Source organism: Musca vetustissima, unplaced genomic scaffold, assembly GCF_032173495.1.
Source record: "Musca vetustissima isolate MV318-11 ecotype Yass unplaced genomic scaffold, APGP_CSIRO_Mvet_v1 utg13550, whole genome shotgun sequence".
Classification (NCBI taxonomy): domain Eukaryota; kingdom Metazoa; phylum Arthropoda; class Insecta; order Diptera; family Muscidae; genus Musca; species Musca vetustissima.
The window spans coordinates 211,981-234,446 of NW_026880440.1; the positions used below are offsets into that span (position 1 = coordinate 211,981).

At 34.7% G+C, this 22,466-nt stretch overlaps 3 protein-coding genes across 3 annotated transcripts; 2 read left to right on the forward strand and 1 right to left on the reverse strand.

The window, feature by feature from the left end:
* Nucleotides 1-1,333: 1,333 nt before the first annotated feature.
* Nucleotides 1,334-3,666, reverse strand: LOC133326055 (uncharacterized). Its single transcript, XM_061534729.1, has 2 exons — nucleotides 3,658-3,666; nucleotides 1,334-2,116 (listed from the first exon to the last, which is right to left on the reverse strand). The coding sequence occupies exons 1-2, from the start codon at nucleotides 3,664-3,666 to the stop codon at nucleotides 1,334-1,336; spliced, it is 792 nt and encodes a 263-aa protein (XP_061390713.1).
* Nucleotides 3,667-10,286: 6,620 nt separating this feature from the next.
* On the forward strand, nucleotides 10,287-14,054 carry LOC133326058 (uncharacterized). The gene is made up of 7 exons (XM_061534733.1): nucleotides 10,287-10,352; nucleotides 10,421-10,562; nucleotides 10,625-11,003; nucleotides 11,074-11,265; nucleotides 13,064-13,235; nucleotides 13,308-13,586; nucleotides 13,617-14,054. The coding sequence occupies exons 1-7, from the start codon at nucleotides 10,287-10,289 to the stop codon at nucleotides 14,046-14,048; spliced, it is 1,662 nt and encodes a 553-aa protein (XP_061390717.1). The 3' UTR covers nucleotides 14,049-14,054.
* Nucleotides 14,055-16,136: 2,082 nt separating this feature from the next.
* On the forward strand, nucleotides 16,137-21,296 carry LOC133326056 (chorion peroxidase). The gene is made up of 9 exons (XM_061534730.1): nucleotides 16,137-16,326; nucleotides 16,966-17,148; nucleotides 18,717-18,960; nucleotides 19,037-19,434; nucleotides 19,496-19,885; nucleotides 19,948-20,459; nucleotides 20,540-20,698; nucleotides 20,825-21,144; nucleotides 21,224-21,296. The coding sequence occupies exons 1-9, from the start codon at nucleotides 16,137-16,139 to the stop codon at nucleotides 21,288-21,290; spliced, it is 2,463 nt and encodes an 820-aa protein (XP_061390714.1). The 3' UTR covers nucleotides 21,291-21,296.
* The last annotated feature ends 1,170 nt before the right edge of the window (nucleotides 21,297-22,466 follow it).

Genomic DNA, 22,466 nt, shown 5'->3' on the forward strand with positions numbered 1-22,466 from the left:
CCATGTCGATTCTCCGCCCTCTCAGATTTTTTCCAAGTCGATTCTCAGCGTTACAGCCTGTTTTTGTAAATGTAAAATGTCCATTCGTTCGTCGAAAAAACGAACGATTACTCATTTTGGTTTTCGCAAACAAATTACCGGTTGTAGTGAGTGAGAAATAGGAAAGAGCTTTTGGTATTCGTATTTTTTTGGTTTTTGTTATACAAAACGGTGCGTTATTTACGAACAAAAATGTCAAAAACAAACGAAAAGAAAATACCATTCGTTTAAAAAATAATAATAAAGAAAACTATTTGTTCATTACAATTTGTATGTTGTTAGTGAAAAGAACGTAACAAATATGGAAAATTCTGATGAAATATATAAGAAGAAATGGTTTGTAAAAAATTATATATCCCTATGAAATGTAAAAAATTATATTGAATTGTTTGAACCCCTAGCAACAAAAGGACAACGATTGCCCAATTCCAAAAATTGGTTGATCTCATGGAACTTTACCCACAATTAGCAACTGGCCGTCCTGTTTTCGGATCCAATAAATTTGAAGTGGATAACAAGTGGAATAATGTAGATGTATCATTAAATGCCATAGGTATTCTCCTTTGGGGAATATTTTGCTTTTCTTTATAATTAAAATTAATTGCAATCGTACCAAACATTTTGAATTTTCTATTTTGACACTTTTTATGTAAAAAAACTGTTTGTAAACAATAAACAGAGTTACCCTCATTTTGCAATAATTCTATTGGAAAATTTGCAACAAGATACCAAAAGAAACACTTGGCACTAATGGTTAAAAACGAATGAAAAAGCTCAATCGTTTCTAGACGAAAGCTTTTACAATTATTACAAAAACCAAATTTTCGACGTATACGTTTTAATACGAACGATACGTGTGACTGGCGGAACAAATTACAAAAACAGGCTGTTAAAGTCGTAAACTTTTAACGAATATTCCCAATATTCCGTGTTGTCAAATCTACAAATGACTTAGTGCAACCTATTTTAAGGAAGTTGAGTTCAGAGATGCCACATGAAGCAAAATGTATTTGATTCTATCTAGTTCAACAATCACAGAGATTATCAATTTATAATCCAGATGGTGCTAGTAGTTCAAGTTTGTCGCTTAAGTCTTTTCCATCGCTATGTGATTTCGTAGTCCTCTAGACAAATAATAAAAACAACACATTTTTCGATTAAAAATTTTATATTTTATTTAATTTCTTTTCAAAAAGGTTAATCACAGTTTGGGGAACGCTACAATAAAATTATTAACAATTTTAACAAAAAAAAAAAAAATATCCAAATCGTAATTGGTTTTCTTCTACAAATTCTAAGAACTACTCGAAGAACTTTGAGCCGATAAAGCAGCACTGGCACTGCCACTACTGGCGGCAAAAACTTGTTTTATATTCTTAAAGAAACCCCATACACGGCTACCAATCGAACCAATAACTTCTAAGAATTTCAAATCGGTACTTTCGTTAATCATTTCACGTTCTTCTTCGGTTTCTATGGCCGGTGAGGTTTCATTTTCTGCCATTTGGCCGTGCATTGAGAGCAAATGATGACGTTCGGGTTTAACATGTTCCGTATCGTTAAGGGCTCCATCTCGTACACTATTTACCAAATGACGTACCGACTCCAGCACTGGGATACTTTGTTTAGAACGTTGCCACATAGTCTCATTTATTTGAGACTCATGTTGTTCATTGTTTGGCATGACAGCATCTAAGGTATTTGCTTGCAACTCGAAGAGATCATCGGTTTCGGTGTTTTTAAATATTTCCTTATTTTCGGAATTTCCATCTTGAAGTGCGACATTTTTGGCCACCACTCCCATCTCCTTCTCTGTTGGTTTGCCCAAATTGTCTAAATTTGTTTCTAAATTTTGTACAAATCTACCAAAGAGTTGTTGTAGAGCTCCACGCATTTCCGGATTTTCGGCAGTCAAATTTGAATTGAAATTTTCAAAATCGAAGTTTGAGAATTCATTATGTTCTCCTGGTTTTTGGAATTTCGCCGATTTCCGTTGATGTACATAGCTAACAATGTGCGATGTTCCAGGGTCGTTGGTGGTGGCTGGCAGAGCGGAAATGTGCAGAGGTGTTAGTAGCTAAGAAAAATAAAATAATTATTTATTATTTTTTAAGAATTATTTGCAAGCCATTACTGAATACAAAGAAAAATTTTAGGCAAAGACATAAAAGTATAAAGATAGGAAAATCGATACGTCAATAATTTCCAATAGATGGCTTTTCCTCTGTTGTTACGATATCATAACAACAGAACGAACAATATTAAACGTTTTAATCGCTATATAGCAAGCTTATAAAATAAAAATATATGTTTTATCTGCGGATCTCTAATTTTATTTACATTTTATACACACATTTTCGCGTATTAGCGTTTTTATTCTTAACATGCCTCTGTTATACCTGATACCCCCTGGATATTTTTTCATAAACTATTTTGTCAAAATGCATTTTGTCGAGTCTTTACGTTTTCTATGTCTTTGTTTTAGGGTTATTTAGAATTCTATAGATGCGGTTTTTGAGAATGTTCTCATATCCATAGATGTGGATTTTTAAAGAATATTTTTAAGTCTAACCTCAGCCTGAAAGGCATGTATTTTTAAAGATTATTACCGAGTCCAAACTCAGCCTTAAAGGCGGGGTTTTAAATAATTTTTTCAAGTGTACCATCGGCCTTAAAGACGTAAATTTTTAAAGAATATTTCCAAGTCTATCTTCAGCCTTAAAGACGTGGATTTTTAAATAACATTTCCAATTCCAACTTCAGCCATAAAGGCGTGGGTTTTTAAGGATATTTCCGATGCAATCCTCAGCATCATATTAATATTAATATTTCCAAGTCCATCCACAGTCTTAATGGCGTGGATTTTAAAAGAAAATTTCCAGATCTATCCACAATTTTATAGGTTTGGAATTTTAACGAATATTTCCAAGTCTATTCACAGCCTTAAAGTCGTTGGGTTTTAAGGAATATTTCCAAATTTAAATTCAGCTTTAATTGATCCTTGAAATCGTAATGAAATCACCGCCATTGTTCAATTCATATATTCAATTATAGACTCAATAAATGAGTTTAGATCTAATCTTCTATTGAAAAGGTGTGTGACTTCTGAATACAAATGTTTGTTAATTTAGGGTGAGGTTTATTAAAAGATTTACTTTTTACAAAACACTGAATCATTTTTTCATATTAGATCGGCTTATCTCAAATGTTTTATCCTCACAAAGAAGCAATGAATAAAAGAAAACGTTGGGGTCCTCTTTTTAATCCAAATTTAAAAGGAAATGTAAGGAAATTCTTCAAGATTTTAGACACAATTAAAAAAAAAAGATTTTCTAAAATTTAGTAGCTTGATTTGCAACATCTGTTGCTCTTTTCAGTATTATTATTTTGAATAAAACTTTCTCACTTACTTCATTTAGCACTACCACTGACCACACACAACACAAAAAAATTCTTAACATTTTTTGTTTGTTATTCTCAAGGTCATTCAATTGTTAGAAGACCAAATTTAATAACCCAAAATAATTATAATTGAATGAAGAACGAACAAAAGCGACCCACAATTATTATTAAAGTCAAAGCCGTACTGTATCCGCCAAATAGTCAAATAAAACTGACCGCCAACATTTTGCTTGGGTTTGCCTACGAATTCGTTACCGAAGAAGAATTCCAACAATGAATTGTTCATCGTCGTCGTCTGTCATTTGATTTTTTTGCGGGCAATTAATATTCATAATGCGTCCGTTTACACCTCCAATTGGTGTATGTTTGTTTGTGAGTGTGCATGTTTGTAAAGTTCATGTTTTTTTTTTTTATTTTGCGCAGAATATAGTTAGTTTTCTCAAGCAATTTAACGCAATGCAATAAATTCTTTATATTTGTGCTGGTTGTGGGGGTGACTAATAATCATTTAGTTGGGTATTATGGACATATGAACATGGCCAATTTGTCTATTTGGGAATTTGTTAGTAAATTATTCTCCAGAATAATTTCTAGCCTTGGGAAAATTCTTAAAATTCTAAGTATGGACTTTCAAATATTCTTTAAAACATTCTCGCCTAGAGTTAAGGGTAGGTTGGAATTAATAGTAATTAATGAGTATTAGAGTATTGAATATTAAGTTGAAGACATTCCTTAAAAAATCCAAACCTTTAAGGCTGAGGGTAGACTTGGAAATATTTTTTAGTCTGAGGATAGACTTGGAAATATTCTTTAAAAATCCACGCCTTTAAGGCTGAGGATAGACTTGGAAACATTTTTAAACATCCACACCTTTGAGGTTGAATATTCGGCTGAAGACTTTCCTTAAAAATTTCAAACCTTTAAGGTTTGGAATTTAAGGCTTTAAGGCTGAGGATAGACTTGGAAATCCACGCCTCTATAGCTTGGAAATTTAAGGCTGAAGGAAGACTTGGAAATACTCATTACAACCAACTCTCCCAAGACTAAGGTCTTTAAAAATCCACAATTTTAAGGAAATCCACGCCTCTATAGCTCAGTATTAGGTTAAAAATATTCTTTAAAAATTCACGCCTATATAGCTCAGTATTGGGTTAGAAATATTCTTTAAAAATCCACGACTATATAGCTCAGTATTAGGTCAGAAATATTCTTCAAATATCCACGACTATATAGCTCAGTATTAGGTAAGAAATATTCTTTAAAAATCCACGCCCTTATAGCTCAATATTAGGTTAGATATTCTTTAAAAATACACGCCCTTATAGCTCAGTATTAGGTTAGAAATATTCTTTAAAAATCCACGTCCTTATAGCTCAGTATTAGGTTAGAAATATTCTTTAAAAATTCACGCCCTTATAGCTCAGTATTAGGTTATAAATATTTTTTAAAAAAATAGACTTGGAAATATTCTTTAAAATCCCACGCCTATATGGCTGTTTTAGGTTTACAATAATCCTTAAAAATGCACGCATTAGCTGATTATTGGGTTTGAAATATTCTTTTAAAATCCACGAATATAGAGGTGAGTATTGGTTTGGAAAATATTCTTGAAAATCCACTCCTTTATGTATAGTGCCGAAAATATTTTTCAGAGTCACGCTTACCGCACTGTACTGTATTCTTTCTGATCTCAGCAACCTGAAACTTCTTTGTCACAAAAAAAAAAAAAAAAAATGAATGTGAAAATAATTTAAAACATTTTCCACAATTTTCCCTTCGAAATCCATATTTTCGGCTTCTTTTTCAAAATTTTGTCGTGAAATTTTTAAATTAAATACTAAACAATGCGAATATTGACCAGTGTTCGACCACTACTCAAGGTAAGTGTTGAACATTCAAAACCATTTGGAGAATAATTAAAAAAATTACAATTTTTCAGTTCACAAAAGGAATATGTGGAACCTCCAACCACGGCCGTGTGCAATATACTTCATTGGTCCAGGTTTTACAGAGTAAGCGGCTGTTTACTAATAAGAATTGGGGGCCATCAGATTTGGCATCTCGTAAATTCAATACAGATTCACTGGATAAAAAGTCCAATACAACATTATGGCCTCTGGAGAAAGATTCACGGGATTTGGCTGTTATGGAAGATTTATCTATAGGTTCGATACGAAATACAACCAAAGAAGTAGCTGAGAGGGCAGCAAATATGCTGACTATTGTCGAAGTCAATATTCCACTCAAAGATTTGATACCAAAATCCTTGATGGAACTTCGAGATAATAGTGGTTTTGCTTTTCAAAATTCCGCCAATACCATTATGATTTGGGAAATTCAATCTTTCTTTTTGGAAGGTACTACTCCAAAGCTACGTAAAACATATGCCCTTCTCTATTTTAAACCAAGACATTTGGAGAATGACATTGTCCAAAGGCTGTTGGAAGCATTTGCAAGAAATTCTGAACAAATCGGTGACAAAATTCAAAATCTGAATAAGAAAAAACATGATAATGGTTATCAGTGTTACCAGTTGCAAGGACTATCCTTGGACTCTATTGGAAAATGGAAATTCAATATAATTACTTTGAATTTTAATACAGATACACAGGCTCTGAAAAACTCTAAAGGTCTACACCGATTTCCACTAGCAAATTTGGGACATGGCGACATTTTTGAAACTCCTTCAATCGAAGGAGGGAGGAGTGGTAATGCATTTGGATTTGCAACCCCTTTACGCCAATATTCCACAGATTCCGGCAACAATAACTCTCCCCCAAGACGACAAGTGTCCACTGATGTGCCTCAGGCCAAAATTGTGTATTACAATTCTCCATTTGTCCTGGAATTATTGGGTGGTCATAAATACCCCCTAAGTCATGATACATATCAGAAAGCTATAGAGGAGGCTAAACGGAGGAGGGCCGCTTTAAAATCAATCACTTCCATTAAAGATACTAAAACACTTGGTATTCCTGATCAAAAATTCTCCCTTGAGACCAACAATCCCACCAAAGTGCTTAGTGATAAAGGCAACAGCACAAAAGACCCTACTGGAACTCCTCCTGTAACAAATAAAGGAAACCATGGCAAAAATCCTCGAAAGCAAGCCCCAAGTGGTTGTGTATCACCAAAATGTAAAAAAGAAGATCCCTGTTCCAAACTGGGGCCAAATAAAAAAGCAAGCGACAAAGGAGGAAACACAATGAAGAGTGGATCCCTTAACCCTTTAACCTCAAATTTAGGAACTGTAGATGTAAAATCTACCACTTCAAGTAAAAAGACAGGAAGTGGTCTTTGTAATGGCTGCATTGTCCTAAGTGAAAAAGGTAAAAATAAATCGCCTAAACCGGGAAGTTGTCACGAAGATAAAGGAAAAGCAAAGAAGCCTGGATCATGCAAGGATGAAGATGTGCCATATCAACCGAAATGTAATAAAAATCCTTGTGATGGTGACAGTGGCAGCAAACCTCAATCACCCTGTGCCAAGAAGCAAGATACCAACAAAAAGGGGCCATGTGGAACGGAAAAGAAATTAGACGGTAAGAACAAGCAGCCAGATAAGGGACCTCCCAAGACAAGTGGAGATAAAGGTAAACCCGCAGCTAATAAACCGGATAAAAATAAAGGAAATCCTTGCTCACAGAAACCAAGTCCTTGTGGCAAGAAAGAAAAATCGAGGGACCCATGTTCCAAAAAGGATCCTTGTTCCAAGAAGGCTCCCTGCGCCAAGAAGGATCCTTGTTCCAAGAAGGATCCCTCTTCTAAGAACCCCAGTCCTTGTGGCAAAAAAGACAAAGGCGATCCTTGTTCGAAAAAAGAAAACGACCCTAATAAAAAACCACGCCCCTGCGCCAAAAAGGACAAGCCAAAAGCCAGTCCTTGTGGTAAAAAAGAAAAACCCCAAAAAGAGACACCTTGTGCCAAGAAACCAGCAAGCCCTTGTGACAAAAAACCGACATCTAAACCACCATGTGGGAACAAAGACAAAGCCAAATCCGATTCATGTGCCAAGAAACCACCCAATCCATGTGACAATAAGGTAAGGCCACAAACGGACACCCATCCATTCCCCTGTGCAAGACAGAAACAGAAGAAAAAAGGTACCAACTGCGGCAAGCGAAATACAACACCTTGTACTGGTCCTTGTGCCGAGAAGAAGAAAAAATCAACCAGTCCTTGTAAAAAAGACAATAAGAAATCAAATCCATGTGGTAAAAAACAGGATAACAAATCCAATCCCTGTTCAAAGAAATCCACAAGTAATACGGGATGTTCGAAAAATCAAAATCCTTGTGGTAAAACGCCACGAGATACTAAGCCAAAATGCAAAGGAGATCAAAACAAAAAATCGTATTCCACTTTGAGTAGAAATGCAACAGCCCCAAGTCCATCTACTTTGAATAGAAACTTCCATTGTTTTAGTTTTTCACGTCGCTATAGTAGTTCAAAAGATAAAAACGATTCTATAGATTATGGTATACGCAGTAAATGTAAGTCATTCGAAACAAAAATGCCCGCCCATCGTCAAAGGGAAAAAGATCAGAAGCAGCGTCCTAAATATGGCTTACGTTCATGTTATCCTGCCTATGATATGGATTGTCCGAAAAAATTGTGCAAGGATGCTCACAAGACCGCATGTGGGAGTTATAATCAATTGAAGGGAGTGAATAAGAATTCAAAGAGAAAGAAATAGGAATTTGATTAGGAGTGAATTAAAAATCCATGATTTCAAAAGGCCACCAAAAGAGCGAGTCTGTGCGAAAAAAACACAGCATATAGAAGTTCCTTAAACATTTCAATTTCTGTGAATATGATATAAATCCGCAAATTTTGTATACCAATTGCAAAGGAGAGGACATGATACTAATGAAGGAGGATATAAGAATGAGAACAGTTTCAAAAACAATAATACTGTTAATATTAAGACAGCAGATTTGAAATTTCGAATGGAGAATCTCGTTTAATATAAATATAGGTTCAAATAGGCAATATTGTCAGGATATAAATGTTATCCAAAAATTAGCTATATACCTAATACCAAAAAATACCGCTGACGTAGATGATCCTGTAATCCAGGTTCCAAAACAAATAAATTTTCAAAAGGTTTCAGATTTCAAAATGAACGAAACTCATTTTTCATGAAAAACAAAGTTCCGTGGAATAATGTGGACATTGAAATCAATATCACTGGTTTGAAGAGTTACACATCTCGGATATAAATCTTATTCAATTTATATGTGCGTGCAATATTCCAGTTCTTTAGTTTATAAATAATAAAAATATTGGCAATAAATTTGACATACTAAAAATGTATGGTAACGACGTTGCCGTCAAATTTTTAGTAATTAGAAAAAAAAATTAAACATCCTCTTTTACTCTTCAAGAACATGGAAGGATCCTCAGAATAGAACGTTTAACTAGCAATATAGGGAAAACTCTAAAGGTTCAAACCGATTTCCCCTAAAATTTTAAAAACAGTGTCTTCAATCGAAGGAGGGAGGAGATGTAAAGCATTTAGCTAGACGAGGATTTCAATCTACAGATCTAGCAATCGATTGCTCAATCAAACCACCCATCTGAGGCGTTCTTCGATGAACGAGCCAATGAACTCTGGCACAACGAACCTAGGTGGAATGTGTCAAGATCTATCTGGCCGACTGTGTCAACAAAGAGAACAAACTCACTGTTGAACCTGAGCAAAGCCGATTTAGAGTAATGACAGGAGTCATTACTGGTCATTGCAATATTAGGGCTTTTACCAGTAATTGTGAGCATGATGTTACTGATTACTGCAGACTCTGTGCTGACGGCGGAGACAATTGAGCATCCCTGTGTCGCTATCCAGTTCTGGCCTACAGATGGCAGAGACTAGTGGGTTCTCACTTTCCACCGTCTCTAAGCTTCTTTTGAACTATAGAACCTACTTTAATCCACAACATCATTAGAAACTTAGAGTGGTTAGGAAAGTGCAACCTTATCTTTGCCAAATTTCATCTCATTCGGATAATAAATGCGACCTGCACTTTGTTTACAATTGAACATGGACAGATAGATGTATAAATCGACTCAGAAAGTGTTTTTATAAATATTCTAAAAAGGAACCACGGGTCCATCTCGTTTCCTTTTGCCTGTTACAAACATATACACAAAGGCATAATACCCTGTACCGCAGTGTTGTAAAGGGTAAAAAGATTATTAATATTATTAATTATTATTAATAAAAAGATTATAAATTATTATTATTGCGGACAATATTCTATAAATTTTGAATATATTTCATTCACAATAATATTTTTCATTATAATATGTTATTTGTCACCAGGTGGCAGTAAAGCAAATATCAAATTCAGCTTATTAGTGAAACCTCTTAATATATATTGGATAGCTGTCGCATTTGGTTGGGTTAAGGGCATCAACATTATTCCAATATTACATTCTATATTTTGAAGAAGTCCAAACATTCTGAAATTACTGAAATACATCCATACTAATGACCGAGAGGTTATACTGACATATCTAGTAACAAAGTGACAACAATAATGTGGCAACACTATTAAATATTGTAATTAGGTGTTATTATCTTTTGCCTCTTCTCCCATTCGTAAATATGTTTCGAATTCATCTAGTTTGCTTTCTCACATATTCGTAAACATGATGTTTGTTTTTGGATTTTATCTCTTCCACCGTTCGTAAGGTTTCTAATTTTATGGCTCGTTTCAGTGAATCGGGTATAGTTCAAAACAATTAGTTCGAAACAACACGTGTTGGAGCATTGCAGGAATTGGGAAAAAAATATTGAAAATAAAAAAGAAGGAAAATTAAAAATAAATTAAACACTAATCATGGGAAAACTAAATGTTACCGTGCTGCGTTATCTAACCAAGGAGGATTTTCGGGTCTTGACAGCTGTAAGTAGTATCAAAGAAATGGAATTTTCAAATGCCACCCGCCCCAACTAATTTGTTCTTGTTTATAGATTGAAATGGGTATGAAAAATCATGAACTTGTACCTGGACCATTGGCGGCAGCCATTGCCAACTTAAAGGCCGGCGGTGTACACAAAATCCTCAAGGAGTTGTGTAAACACAAATTGTTGTCCTATGAACGGGGAAAGAAATGTGAGTATGCCACTACGCATAACAAATACAAATATTAGAAATTTTGTTTCCCTTCCCCTTAGATGATGGCTATCGTTTAACCAACACCGGCTACGATTATTTGGCTTTGAAATCCCTAACGCTACGTGGTTCTGTTGCCTCTTTTGGTAATCAAATTGGTATTGGCAAGGAATCAAATATTTACGTTGTGGCCGATGAAGAGGGTAAACCCATATGTTTGAAGCTGCATCGTTTGGGTCGTACCTGTTTCCGTAATATTAAATCGAAACGTGATTATCATGGACGTCGTCATAAGGCATCATGGTTGTATTTATCACGTATTTCAGCCACCCGTGAATATGCCTATATGACGGCATTGTATGAACGTGGTTTTCCCGTACCCAAACCCATCGATTTCAATCGTCATTGTGTTCTCATGGAATTGGTTAATGGCTGGCCAATGTGAGTAGGATATACATATATTATTCGGAACTTTTTGCCATAATAAAAATCGTGTATTTTCTTTGTTTAGGACCCAAATCCATGAGCTGCGTGATCCCGAACAAGTCTATGATGACTTGATGAATTTAATTGTCCGCCTGGGTAATTCTGGTGTTATTCATGGTGATTTCAATGAATTCAATTTAATGTTGGGCGATGATGGCAAACCCATTTTGATTGATTTTCCCCAAATGATGTCCACCTCCCATGAGAATGCTGAATTGTGAGTATGAAACCAAACAAATAGAATTTTTTTGTAGAGGGACAGTAGGTTTTTAAAATACTGTGGGTGGATTATAACAGTATTTTCAAAGGACTTACTAAACAAGAGGCGTGGAGGTTTTAATAAAATATATTTTAAGGAATATCAGCAAAGAAGAGTGGATTTTTAAAGGACTAACAAGGCAAGATGCGTGAAATTTTTAAAGGACTAAAATGGCAAGAGACTTTTAATGAACATTTTAAAGAGTATTTTTAAAGAACCATCAGGGCTATAAGCTATGACTTTTTAAAGACTATTTGTAAGGAGCACCAGGGCTATAGGCGTGGACGTTTTACAGAAAATTCTATTAATATTAAGGCTATAGATGTAGACTTTTAAATGAATATTTGTAAATGACTATCAGGGCTATAGACGTTGACTTTTAAAAGAATATTTGTTAAGGACTATCAGGGCTATAGGCGTTGTCTTTAAAACGAATATTTAAAAGGATTGTCATTTTAAAATGATATTTGTTAAGAGCTATCAGGACTATAGGCGTAGACATTTTTAAAGAATTTTTGTAAGGGACTATCAGAGCTGTATGCGAGGACTTTTTAAAGAATATTTGTAATAAACTATCAGGGCTATAGGCGAGGACTTATAAAGGATATTTGTAAGAGACTACTGGGGTTATAAGCGTGGAGTTTTTAATGAATATTTGTAAGAGGCTATTGGGACTATAAGCGTGGAGTTTTTAATGAATATTTGTAAAGGACTATCATGACAATAGGCGTGAATTCTTTAAAGAATATTTATAAGGAACTATCAGGGCTATAGTCGTGGACTTTTTTAAGAATATTTGTAAAGGAATATCAGGGCTCTAGGCGTGCACTGATATTGGGCGTGGAATTTTTAAAGAATATTTGTTAAGGAATATCAGGGCTCTAGGCGTGGACTGATATTGGGCGTGGAATTTTTAAAGAATATTTGTAAAGGAATATCAGGGCTCTAGGTGTGGACTTTTTAAACAAATTTTGTAAGGCAATATCAGGACTCTAGGCGTGGACTTTTTAAAGAAATTTTGTTAAGCAATATCAGGGCTCTAGGCGTGGACTTTTTAAACAAAATTTTTTAAGGACTATCAGAGCTATAGGCGTGGACTTTGTAATGAATATTAATAAAGGAATGTCAGGGCTATAGGCGTGGAATTTTTTAAAGGATATTTTTTTAAAGGACTATCAGAGCTATAGGCGTGGACTTTGTAATGAATATTTATAAAGGAATGTCAGGGCTATAGGCGTGGACTTTTTTTAAAGAATATTTTGAAAGGACTATCAGAGCTATAGGTGTGGACTTTGTAATAAATATTTATAAAGGAGTAACAGGGCTATAGGCGTGGAATTTTTAAAGAATATTTTGGAAGGACTATCAGAGCTATGGGCGTGGACTTTGTAATAAATATTTATAAAGGAGTAACAGGGCTATAGGCGTGGAATTTTTAAAGAATATTTTGAAAGGACTATCAGAGCTATAGGCGTGGACTTTGTAATAAATATTTATAAAGGAGTGACAGGGCTATAGGCGTGGACGTTTTAAAGAATATTTATAAAGAAGTGACAGGGCTATAGGCGTGGACGTTTTAAAGAATATTTATAAAGGAGTGACAGGGCTATAGGCGTGGACGTTTTAAAGAATATTTATAAAGGACTGACAGGGCTGGGTTTTTAATGGACTATAAGGACTATAAACAAAGATTTATTTAACACAACATTATGAAACATAAATTAATTAATTACGATTTTATTCCCTTAATTTCCAGCTTCTTCGATCGTGACGTTAACTGTGTACGCGAACTCTTCCGCCGCAAATACAATTATGAAAGTGAAGACTATCCGAAATTTTCAGATCTAAAGAGAGAAGATGATTTAGATACTGAAGTCCATTGTACAGGTTATGGTTTCACCAAAGAAATGGAAAAGGATTTGTTGCAGGTATTTTGAAAAAAAAAATCCTCTACCAAAGTTGTTTTTTTCTAACATATAAAATGTATTTTCCCCTCTCAGGAATATGGCATGATTGAAGAATCCGATGAAGAAGAATATGAAGATGACGAGGATACCGTACCCAAGCTAGTTGATGGTGCAAATAACTATACAAATGATGAATTGGATGAATATCGTAAACAGTTACAAAATGAAATTAGTTTTAGTGAAGTGAAATCCTCCAAGCAAGCCGATGATTCGATAAGGAAATATATTGAATCATGTACCCAGTATTTGGGTAATATTAAAATTGGACCAGAAGTTGATATACCAGAAGATATACCAACTCCCAAATTAATTGTGGAACAACAGAAAGCAACTAAAGAAGAGAATACAAATAAAAATAAAGATACCAAACAACAACAAGAAACAGAAAACAAAAAATCTTCTGACGAAACTGCCAATGATGATAATGATTCCAATAAGGCTGATAATGACTCTGATGCCCATTCAATGAGTTCCAATGACTTAGAAACCGATAATGTACCTGAATTGGCCAATGTAGATCCTAATTCACGCATGTATCGTTTAAAAATGGTTGAAAAACTCTTGAATGATGCTCGCTCACAACGTTCATATTCTACAACTGCCAGTACCATTGCTCCGTCCGTTATTACGGATCGTATTAAGCGTAATATGGATAAAAAGGAAATTATCGAACAGCGTAAACGTTGTGTGGCCAAGGGTGAAGCCAGTGCTGTACATCGTCATCGTAAAGAGAATAAGAGTGTTGTTAAAGAATATGCTGGCTGGGATTTTTAAAAAAATACATATGGAGATCAGATTCCTTTATCTTTAGTTTGTAGTACCATTGTAAAATTGTATTAAGAAAAAAATGGAAAACTTTTTCTTTAGAAAAATATTGTTTTTTATATTATTATGAAAATATAATAAAAAAATAATCTTCATACACTTTACAGAAATTGACTTTTAATGTATAGTTTTTAAAGAACTAACTTAAGGACTAATACGGTATTTACATGAAAAACTTTTTACCGGGTTAACCTACTTTATGAGGAATTATTTGACATATATTCAAAGTAAGCGTAAATTTTATAAAGAATAATGGTTAGCTGTTTAAAGGATTAGCGGTGGTATGTGTCTGCATTTTTTAATAACAGTTTAAATAATTAACGTTGATTTTAAATGAATGTTATTATTGGAACTTCAGAGCAATAAGCGTGGATTTTTAAGGGATTCAGAGGGCTATAAGCGTTCATTTTTTAAAGGACTAAAATGGCAATACGCATTTTCTAAAGAATATTTTTAAGGGACTAACAGCACAATAAGCATTGATCTTCTAAGAGTATTTGTAAAGGAATTAAGGGCCTGTAAGCGTACGTCTTTGAAGAATATTTTTTAAAGGAATCAGGTGCCTACAATTGTGAATTGTTTAATTTTTTTAATAAAGGATTAAAAAAAAAATATTTAAAAAGACTTAGAGGACAATAAGCGCTGATTTTTTTAAGTAAAATTATAAAGGGTTCAGATGACTATAAGCGTGGATTTTTAAAGTAAAATTATAAAGGACTCAGAGGGCTATAGGCGTGGATTTTTAAAGTAAAATTATAAAGGACTCAGAGGGCTATAGGCGTGGATTTTTAAAAAATATATAAAAAGACTCAGAGGGCTATAGGCGTGATTTTTTAATGTATGTATAAAATGACTTAGAGGCTCAGAGGGCTATAGGCGTGGATTTTTTAAAGAATATATAAAAAGACTCAGATGGCTATAGGCGTGGATTTTTTAAAGAATATATAAAAAGACTCAGAGGGCTATAGGCGTGGATTTTTTAATGTATGTATAAAATGACTTAGAGGGCTATAGGCGTGGATTTTTTAAGTATATATAAAAAGACTCATAGCACAATAAGCTTTGATTTTTTAAGTAAAAACGTGGATTTTTCAAAGAATATTTTTAAAGTATTATTATAAAGGACTCAGAGGATATGAAACCTTGATTTTTTAAGTATAATTATAAAGGGATCAGAGAGCTATAAACGCTGATTTTTTTAATGAATATTTATAAAGGACACAGAGGGCTATAAGCGTGAAGTTTTTAAATAATATTTATAAAGGACTTGGAAGACTATAAGCTTAGATTTTTTAAAGAAATTTTAAAGGACTCAGAGGGCTATATTCGTGGATCTTTTAAAGATTATTTCTAAGGACTTAGAGGGCTATAGGCTTGGGGTTTTTAAATAATATTTATAAAGGACTCAGAGGACTATGAACGTGAATTTTATAAAGAAAAATATATAAAGGACTCAGAAGTAAATAAGCGTGGATTTTTAAAGAATATTTATAAAGGACTTCGAGTACTATAAGCGTGGATTTTTTTAAAGAATTGTTATATATGGCTCAGAGGACTGTAAGTGTGGATTTTTTAAAGAATATTTATGAAGGACACCGAGGACTAGAAACGTAGATTTTTAAAGAATAATTATAAAATCCCAATAACATGGACATAAAATGGCTAGGCTTTTGAGAGACTATAATCGTAAAGTTTAGAGGGAATAATATTTTTAATGAACTAAAGACAATTTTTAGGACTAGCAGAACTATAAGTGCAGCTTTTTTTAAAGAATAACAATTGTGCAAATACTTTTGGTCCACACTGTAATGAGTGAAAATATATCTATATGTATATATGCTTCTTTACAATCCTCTATTCATTTCGAAGATACCGTTGTAATTTCATCTCAAGCACTAAATCGAAAATTTGTCATTTGTTTACTCAGTTGATATGATTAGCTTCTCGGAGGATCATTTCAATACCTGTTTTTAATAGTTTATTTATTTATTTTTTATTTAATATTAATGTTGTAAATAATTTGTTAATAACTTTACTATGTTCAAATTGTTGTTATTGTTGTGGTTTATGGCATTAAAATGCCATGGATTTTCGGTGCTAACAGGCCAGAGGGATGGCCTGCCATTTGATGATACACATTCGATGTGGCAAAATAATGATAAGGTTAGAAAGGAATCATCCATTTTGAATCGACCTCAAATGGTGGAATATGAAGAGGATACAAATGGTAAGATAAAATTGAAAAGCCAATATAATAAAATGGGGAAATCCGAAAAGAAAACAGAAAAGTAATTGAAAAAAGAGGAAGATCAGGATGATAATGGGGTCATCTGTGATGGTTGTACACCTGACGCGGACGGACACTATATTAATTATACCCTAAACTCCGCTGGATGCAGAATATTATGTCTATGAATGTAAAATTCGAAAGGAAATATAACAAACATTTGTAGTCGCGTTTCCCATGTCCGTCCGTCTGTCTTTTGTGCATATATGTTTGTTAACAAACTACAGATTGCATTCAGTATCCAATTGCGATTAAATCTGGTAAAACTCACTTGATTGCCCCAAAATACGAATACTACTGAAATTGGTCGGGAATCTGTCCGTAATAGGCACTAGAATGGCGATTATTTTTAGACTTAGATATAGTTCTCATATACATCAATCGGATTTCATGTAAGAATGCAACAATAAGCTTGCAGTAGGATTCGTCTGACTTTGGACCATTCGTTACTGGTTTCTTTTTGGAAAAAATATTAACCTATTGGAAATGATAACCAGGCAGAGGTCGACATGCTTCCGTTCTGTAGTAGTTTAATGTAATAGGATAAACCAATACATCCTCCCTTTCTATTTTTTTCAGCTAATCGCAAGACACAGCCAACTATCATGACAAAATGTGATCCATGTCCAGAAGGTGTGATGTGTGTACCTCAAATACAATGTCCCGCACATGTACGAATGTTGGATCATGAGAAACCACAAATTTGTGATTTACCGGGAGGTAAATTCGGATTTTGTTGTGTGACCGGACAAAATCTTACGGGTAAGTAAAGACTTATGGGAAAGGAATGTTTAAGATAAGGCTTTGCTATGACATGGAGGAGGATGATGTTGTAACGGGCAAATGGTCAGAGAACCACGTATTGGTATAGCCATCGCATAAAAGCTTCGACCCATTTTCGGTATTTTGAAGATTTTAAATTAATTTCCCATCGAAGTGACTGTAATTTGGCATGTAGGTGGACATATACAGATTTTGCCCCATATAAAGGTCCTGTCGCGTTTTCGATATTTTGCAGATTTAAACCGCATTTTCCAATCGAAGTTAATTTAATATGCCATTCCGGACTTCTGGTGAATAAGAAACTTCGTTCCAGAACATTTTTCAGCATAGGTTCATGCTTTAATTTAACCTCCTTGTAAAGACCTGTCTTATTTTCAGCATTTTAAAGATTTTAGCCCCCATTTTTCATCGAAGTGGTTGCAGTATATTTTCAATATAAATCCGTGGCCTCAATATAAAGGTTCCGAATCTTTTTTGGTATGTTGCAGGTCTTGGGTAAATTTTCGCCATCGAATTGGCTCTAATTTGACATTTCGTTATTCTGATGAATAAACTATGTTTCGTTTCAGAAAATGTTTAATAAAGGTCCATCTTGTAATATAGCTTCCATAAAATGTATCGACCCGTTTAAGGTATTTAATAGTCCTGTGGGCATTTTCCAAACGATATGGCTGTGATTTGGCATTTCGGATGCTAGGAATGTGAAAATGAGGTTACTCATGGTAGAGGTTACGCTGTTGAGAATTTTTTATAAAGTATTCCTTTGCTTACATTCGTGGATTTTTTGAAGAATATTTATAAAGGACTCAGAGGGCTACAAGCGTGGATTTTTTACAGAATATTAATCGAGTATTCAGTGGACTATAAGCATGGATTTTTAATGGATATTTATAAAGGACTCAGAGGGCTTAAGTGGGGATTTTTCAAGGAGTATTTATTAAGCCAGAGGGCCATAAGCATGCTTTTGTTAAATAATATTTATAACAGACATAGAGGGCTATAAGCGTGGATTTTTAAAGAATATTAATAAAGGATTCAGGATAAGCGTGTTTTTTTAAAGGATTCAGAGGAATATAAGCGTGGATTGTTTAAAAGATTCAGAGGAATATAAGCGTGGCTATACCGTGGATTCTTTAAATAATATTTATAAAGGACCCAGAGGGTTAAAAGCGTGGATCTTTTAAATAATATTTATAAAGGACCCAGAGGGTTAAACTCGTGGATCTTTTAAAGACTATTTATAAAGAACCCAGAGGGTTAAAAGCTTAGATTTTTTAAAGAATATTTAAAAAGGACCCAGAGTGTTATAAGCGTGTATCTTTGGAAGAACATTTATAAAGGACCCAGGGGTCGGTAAGCATGGATTTTTTAAAGAACTTAACGTCGTTTTTACTTTTTTCTTATTAAGATTTTATTATATTCTGCTCTGAAATCCATTATATTCACACTGCATAAGTCCTAATGTTCCATCCAGAGTCGAATTAAAAACTTTATACTGATTATGTATGGGTCTTCTAATTCTAACTGATTCCACTTTCATTTCTTAGCTATCCGCAAGGATAAGGCTCGAATACCGGCAATAACATTTATACCAGCCGGCGTAATCGATGAAGCACGTTTAAAATTTCAAAATCTTATGCATCGAATAGCCTTGATTCCCATCACTCCAGGTCAACCGGAATTTGTACACAATATGGTATTCCATTCGAATGCCCATGAGGATATGCAAAATTTTCAGCTAAGTAAATCGGCAATGGAACAGGTTATTACCACGCAGGTTTTTACCCAAAAGTAAGTCAAGATAGACTATTTTTTGAACAAAAATTATGAAAAATAAAAATTAAATTATTTTATGTTCATTTTACAGAGAACACATTCCCGTGGAGGATATCATTACGAATAACATTGATTTGGAATTTAAGGAGACACCCTTAGAACATCATTGCCATCCACCACAGCCATGTTTAAATCCCCGCTCAAAATATCGTACCTTTGATGGCAGTTGTAATAACATCCTACCGCATCGTTCACATTGGGGTGCTGCTGGACAGCCAATGGAACGTTTGCTGCCACCAGCCTATGAGGATGGCATATGGACACCACGTATACATGCCAAGGATGGTTCATTGTTGACGGGGGCAAGGGAAATTTCACGTATCCTATTGGGTGACTCGGATCGACCACATCCAAAGTATAATCTGTTGTTGATGCAATTTGGGCAATTTATTGCCCACGATGTGACCCAATCGAGTTCTGTGAGATTAGGTAAGGCAGTCTTGAAAAAAAAAATATTTCAGAAGAAATAATTAATGATTTTTATTTATAGAACGTGGTGAATCGATACAATGTTGTGCCCCCAACAATCGTGCCGTCCTGCCACCTGAACAGCGGCATTTTGCCTGTATGCCCATTAGCGTGGAACCACATGATGAGTTCTATGCCCACTTTGGTATACGTTGTATGAATTTTGTTCGCCTATCATTGGCTCCGAATATGGATTGTCGGGCAACATTTGGAAAGCAGCGCAGTAAGGTTACACATTTCCTTGATGCCTCAGCGGTTTATGGTTCGAGTTTGGAAACGGCTCGGGAATTGCGTTTATTTAAAGGTGGAAAGCTGCGTATGTTTAATGACTTCGGTAGGGATATGCTGCCGCTTACCAATGACAGGAGTGCCTGTGGTAATGATGACCCCACAATGACTTGTTTTAAATCGGGTAAGTTTTAAAATTTGGGATTTAAAAAAGCAAAATAATATTTAAATCCTCCTCCTTAACAGGTGACGGTCGCACCAACCAAATAATATCACTCGTTGTGCTCCACATCCTTTTCGCACGCGAACATAATCGTGTCGCCGACATACTCAGTCAAATTAATCCACGTGCCTCAGATGAGCTACTTTACCAAGAGGCTCGGCGTATTGTCATTGCCGAAATGCAACACATCATCTATAATGAGTATTTACCCTCAGTCATTGGACCAATGCAAATGAAACGTTTTCGTTTGGTGCCACAACACCATGGCTATAGCAGTGACTACAATGCCGATATAAATCCCGCCATAACAAATGCATTTTCGGGGGCTGCTTTTCGTATGGGCCATTCAAGTGTTGATGGCAAATTTCATATTCATCCGCAGCATCAGCAGAGGGGGCATGCCGATGAAATTATACATATACCGGATGTTATGTTCAATCCGTCACGCATGAGATTGCGTACATTTTTGGATGATATGTTGGGCACAATGTTGCATCAGCCAATGCAGCGGGTTGATAGTGCCATTACTCAAGGGGTAAGGGTGTAAGGGGGCCAACAATGAACTATGTAATAAGGTTTTGTGTTTAAAATTCATTTGAAATTTTCTATTTATAGTTGAGCAGATTTTTGTTTCGTGGCCATAACCCCTTTGGCTTAGACCTGGCTGCCTTTAATATACAACGTGGTCGGGATCAGGGATTGCGTTGCTACAATGACTACATGGAGGTAATGGGTCATCGTAGAATACAGAGTTTTAATCAGCTGCCATCGGAGGTAATATAAAAAATTGGTGTTGCCAGAAAAAATATTTTTTTAATCCACGCCTACTGTGGTAGCTTGAAAAAATATTTTTTAAAAATTCATTTTGTAAATCCCTATTTTTTATTTCCTTTTTTCAAGGTTGGTCGAAAATTATCTCAAGTCTATCGCCATCCCGACGATATTGATCTTTGGGTTGGAGGCCTGCTGGAGAAATCTGTTGAGGGTGGTATTGTTGGCATAACATTTGCCGAAATAATTGCCGATCAATTTTCCCGTTTCAAAGTTGGTGATCGTTACTATTACGAATATAATAATTCGATTAATCCGGGAGCATTTACCATCGATCAGCTACATGAGCTGCGTAAGGTGACAATGGCTCGTTTAATATGTGATAATGCCGATCATTTAACATTGCGTGAGGTATCACCGGCCGCCTTTATGAGACCCGATGTGCCGGGGTAAGTTGTAGTGCACTGAGAAGAGAGAGCGAGAGAGAGAGAGAAACATAACATTATTTCTCCCCGTTTTTCTTTTCAGCAATCTACCGGTCCGTTGCGATAGTGGCCAGATACCGGTTGTTGATTTAGAGGCATGGCGTTTTTGATTGTATTTACAATTTGAAATCTTTTGCAAATAAATAATTTATTAAAATAAAATCAGAATTCGTTTTATATTTAAATGTGGATCTGTGTATCGTCCCTTTGTTATTGTTTGTCGGTATTTTTCCGTTTTTTCTTCAATGGGGTTTGGGAAGGGGGTATTTTAAATATGTCTAAGAATTCATTTTACATAGACTCGCTAATTATCAGAAGATTTAAATTAATGGATGGATGAATGGTGGGGCCAAGTTGATAGAAGAAATTAAAAAAAAAAAAAAAAAATAGGGGAACGCAATGCAAAACATTTATTTATTTTATTTGAAATTACATAAATCATTTGTTTTTGTTTATATCATTGATTTATATATTTCGCCGCAACGAAAAAGTACGTCAAATATATATTTAAAAAAAAATTTGAAAGTGTGTTTGTGCATTGGGTTATTGGCTTGATTACGAAAATGTGGTTCTGTAGGTGAATGTAAATTAGGTCGAACAAAAAAATAAGCGTGCATTTATTTATTTATTTTTTTATAATAGTGGATTTTTTAAAAATATTTGAATTTTTTAAAAATGTATTCAAGGGTCCACAATAGGCATAGATTTTTATACCCTTCACCACACATAGACACATTGTTCCTTTTGAGAATATGCATGGAATCACTTTCTGAGTCGATTTATGCATGTCCGTCCGTCTGCAGATGTTAAATTGTAAACAACGTAAAGGTCGGACTTATGATTCGATTTGGATGAAATTTGGCACAAGTCACTTCTTTGGCCTAAGGACGAACCCTATAGAAATTTAAGAAAATCGGTCAGATTTAAATATAGCTCCCATATATATTTTCGTCCGATTTAATGTAAATGGTCCAACGATTTGGACGTAATTTGGCATAACGTACTGAATAAGGTCCAGAATGATGTCTGCCAAGTCCAGATTTAGATATAGCTCCCATATATATTTTCGTCCGATTTAAGGTAAATGGGGAACCAATGTCCCTATATATCTTTCGATTTGCACGAAATTTGGCAAAACGTACTTAATTGAGCCTAGAAGGATGTCCGCCAAGTTTCGTGAAAATCGGTCCACATTTAGATATAGCTCCCATATATATTTTCGTCCGATTTCATGTAAATGGTGCACCAAAGTCCCTATATATCTTTAAATTTGCACGAAATTTGGC

What these genes read in the sequence shown, in the direction of transcription:
- LOC133326056 (XM_061534730.1), top strand. Translation starts at nt 16,137, where the DNA reads ATGTTCAAATTGTTGTTATTGTTGTGGTTTATGGCATTAAAATGCCAT. An exon ending in ACGCAGGTTTTTACCCAAAA is followed by an intron (nt 18,961 to 19,036) that starts GTAAGTCAAGAT and finishes TTCATTTTACAG; the next exon opens with AGAACACATTCCCGTGGAGG. An exon ending in ATGAGACCCGATGTGCCGGG is followed by an intron (nt 21,145 to 21,223) that starts GTAAGTTGTAGT and finishes TTTTCTTTTCAG; the next exon opens with CAATCTACCGGTCCGTTGCG.
- LOC133326058 (XM_061534733.1), top strand. Translation starts at nt 10,287, where the DNA reads ATGGGAAAACTAAATGTTACCGTGCTGCGTTATCTAACCAAGGAGGAT. An exon ending in TCCCATGAGAATGCTGAATT is followed by an intron (nt 11,266 to 13,063) that starts GTGAGTATGAAA and finishes CTTAATTTCCAG; the next exon opens with CTTCTTCGATCGTGACGTTA. An exon ending in TACCAACTCCCAAATTAATT is followed by an intron (nt 13,587 to 13,616) that starts GTGGAACAACAG and finishes ACTAAAGAAGAG; the next exon opens with AATACAAATAAAAATAAAGA.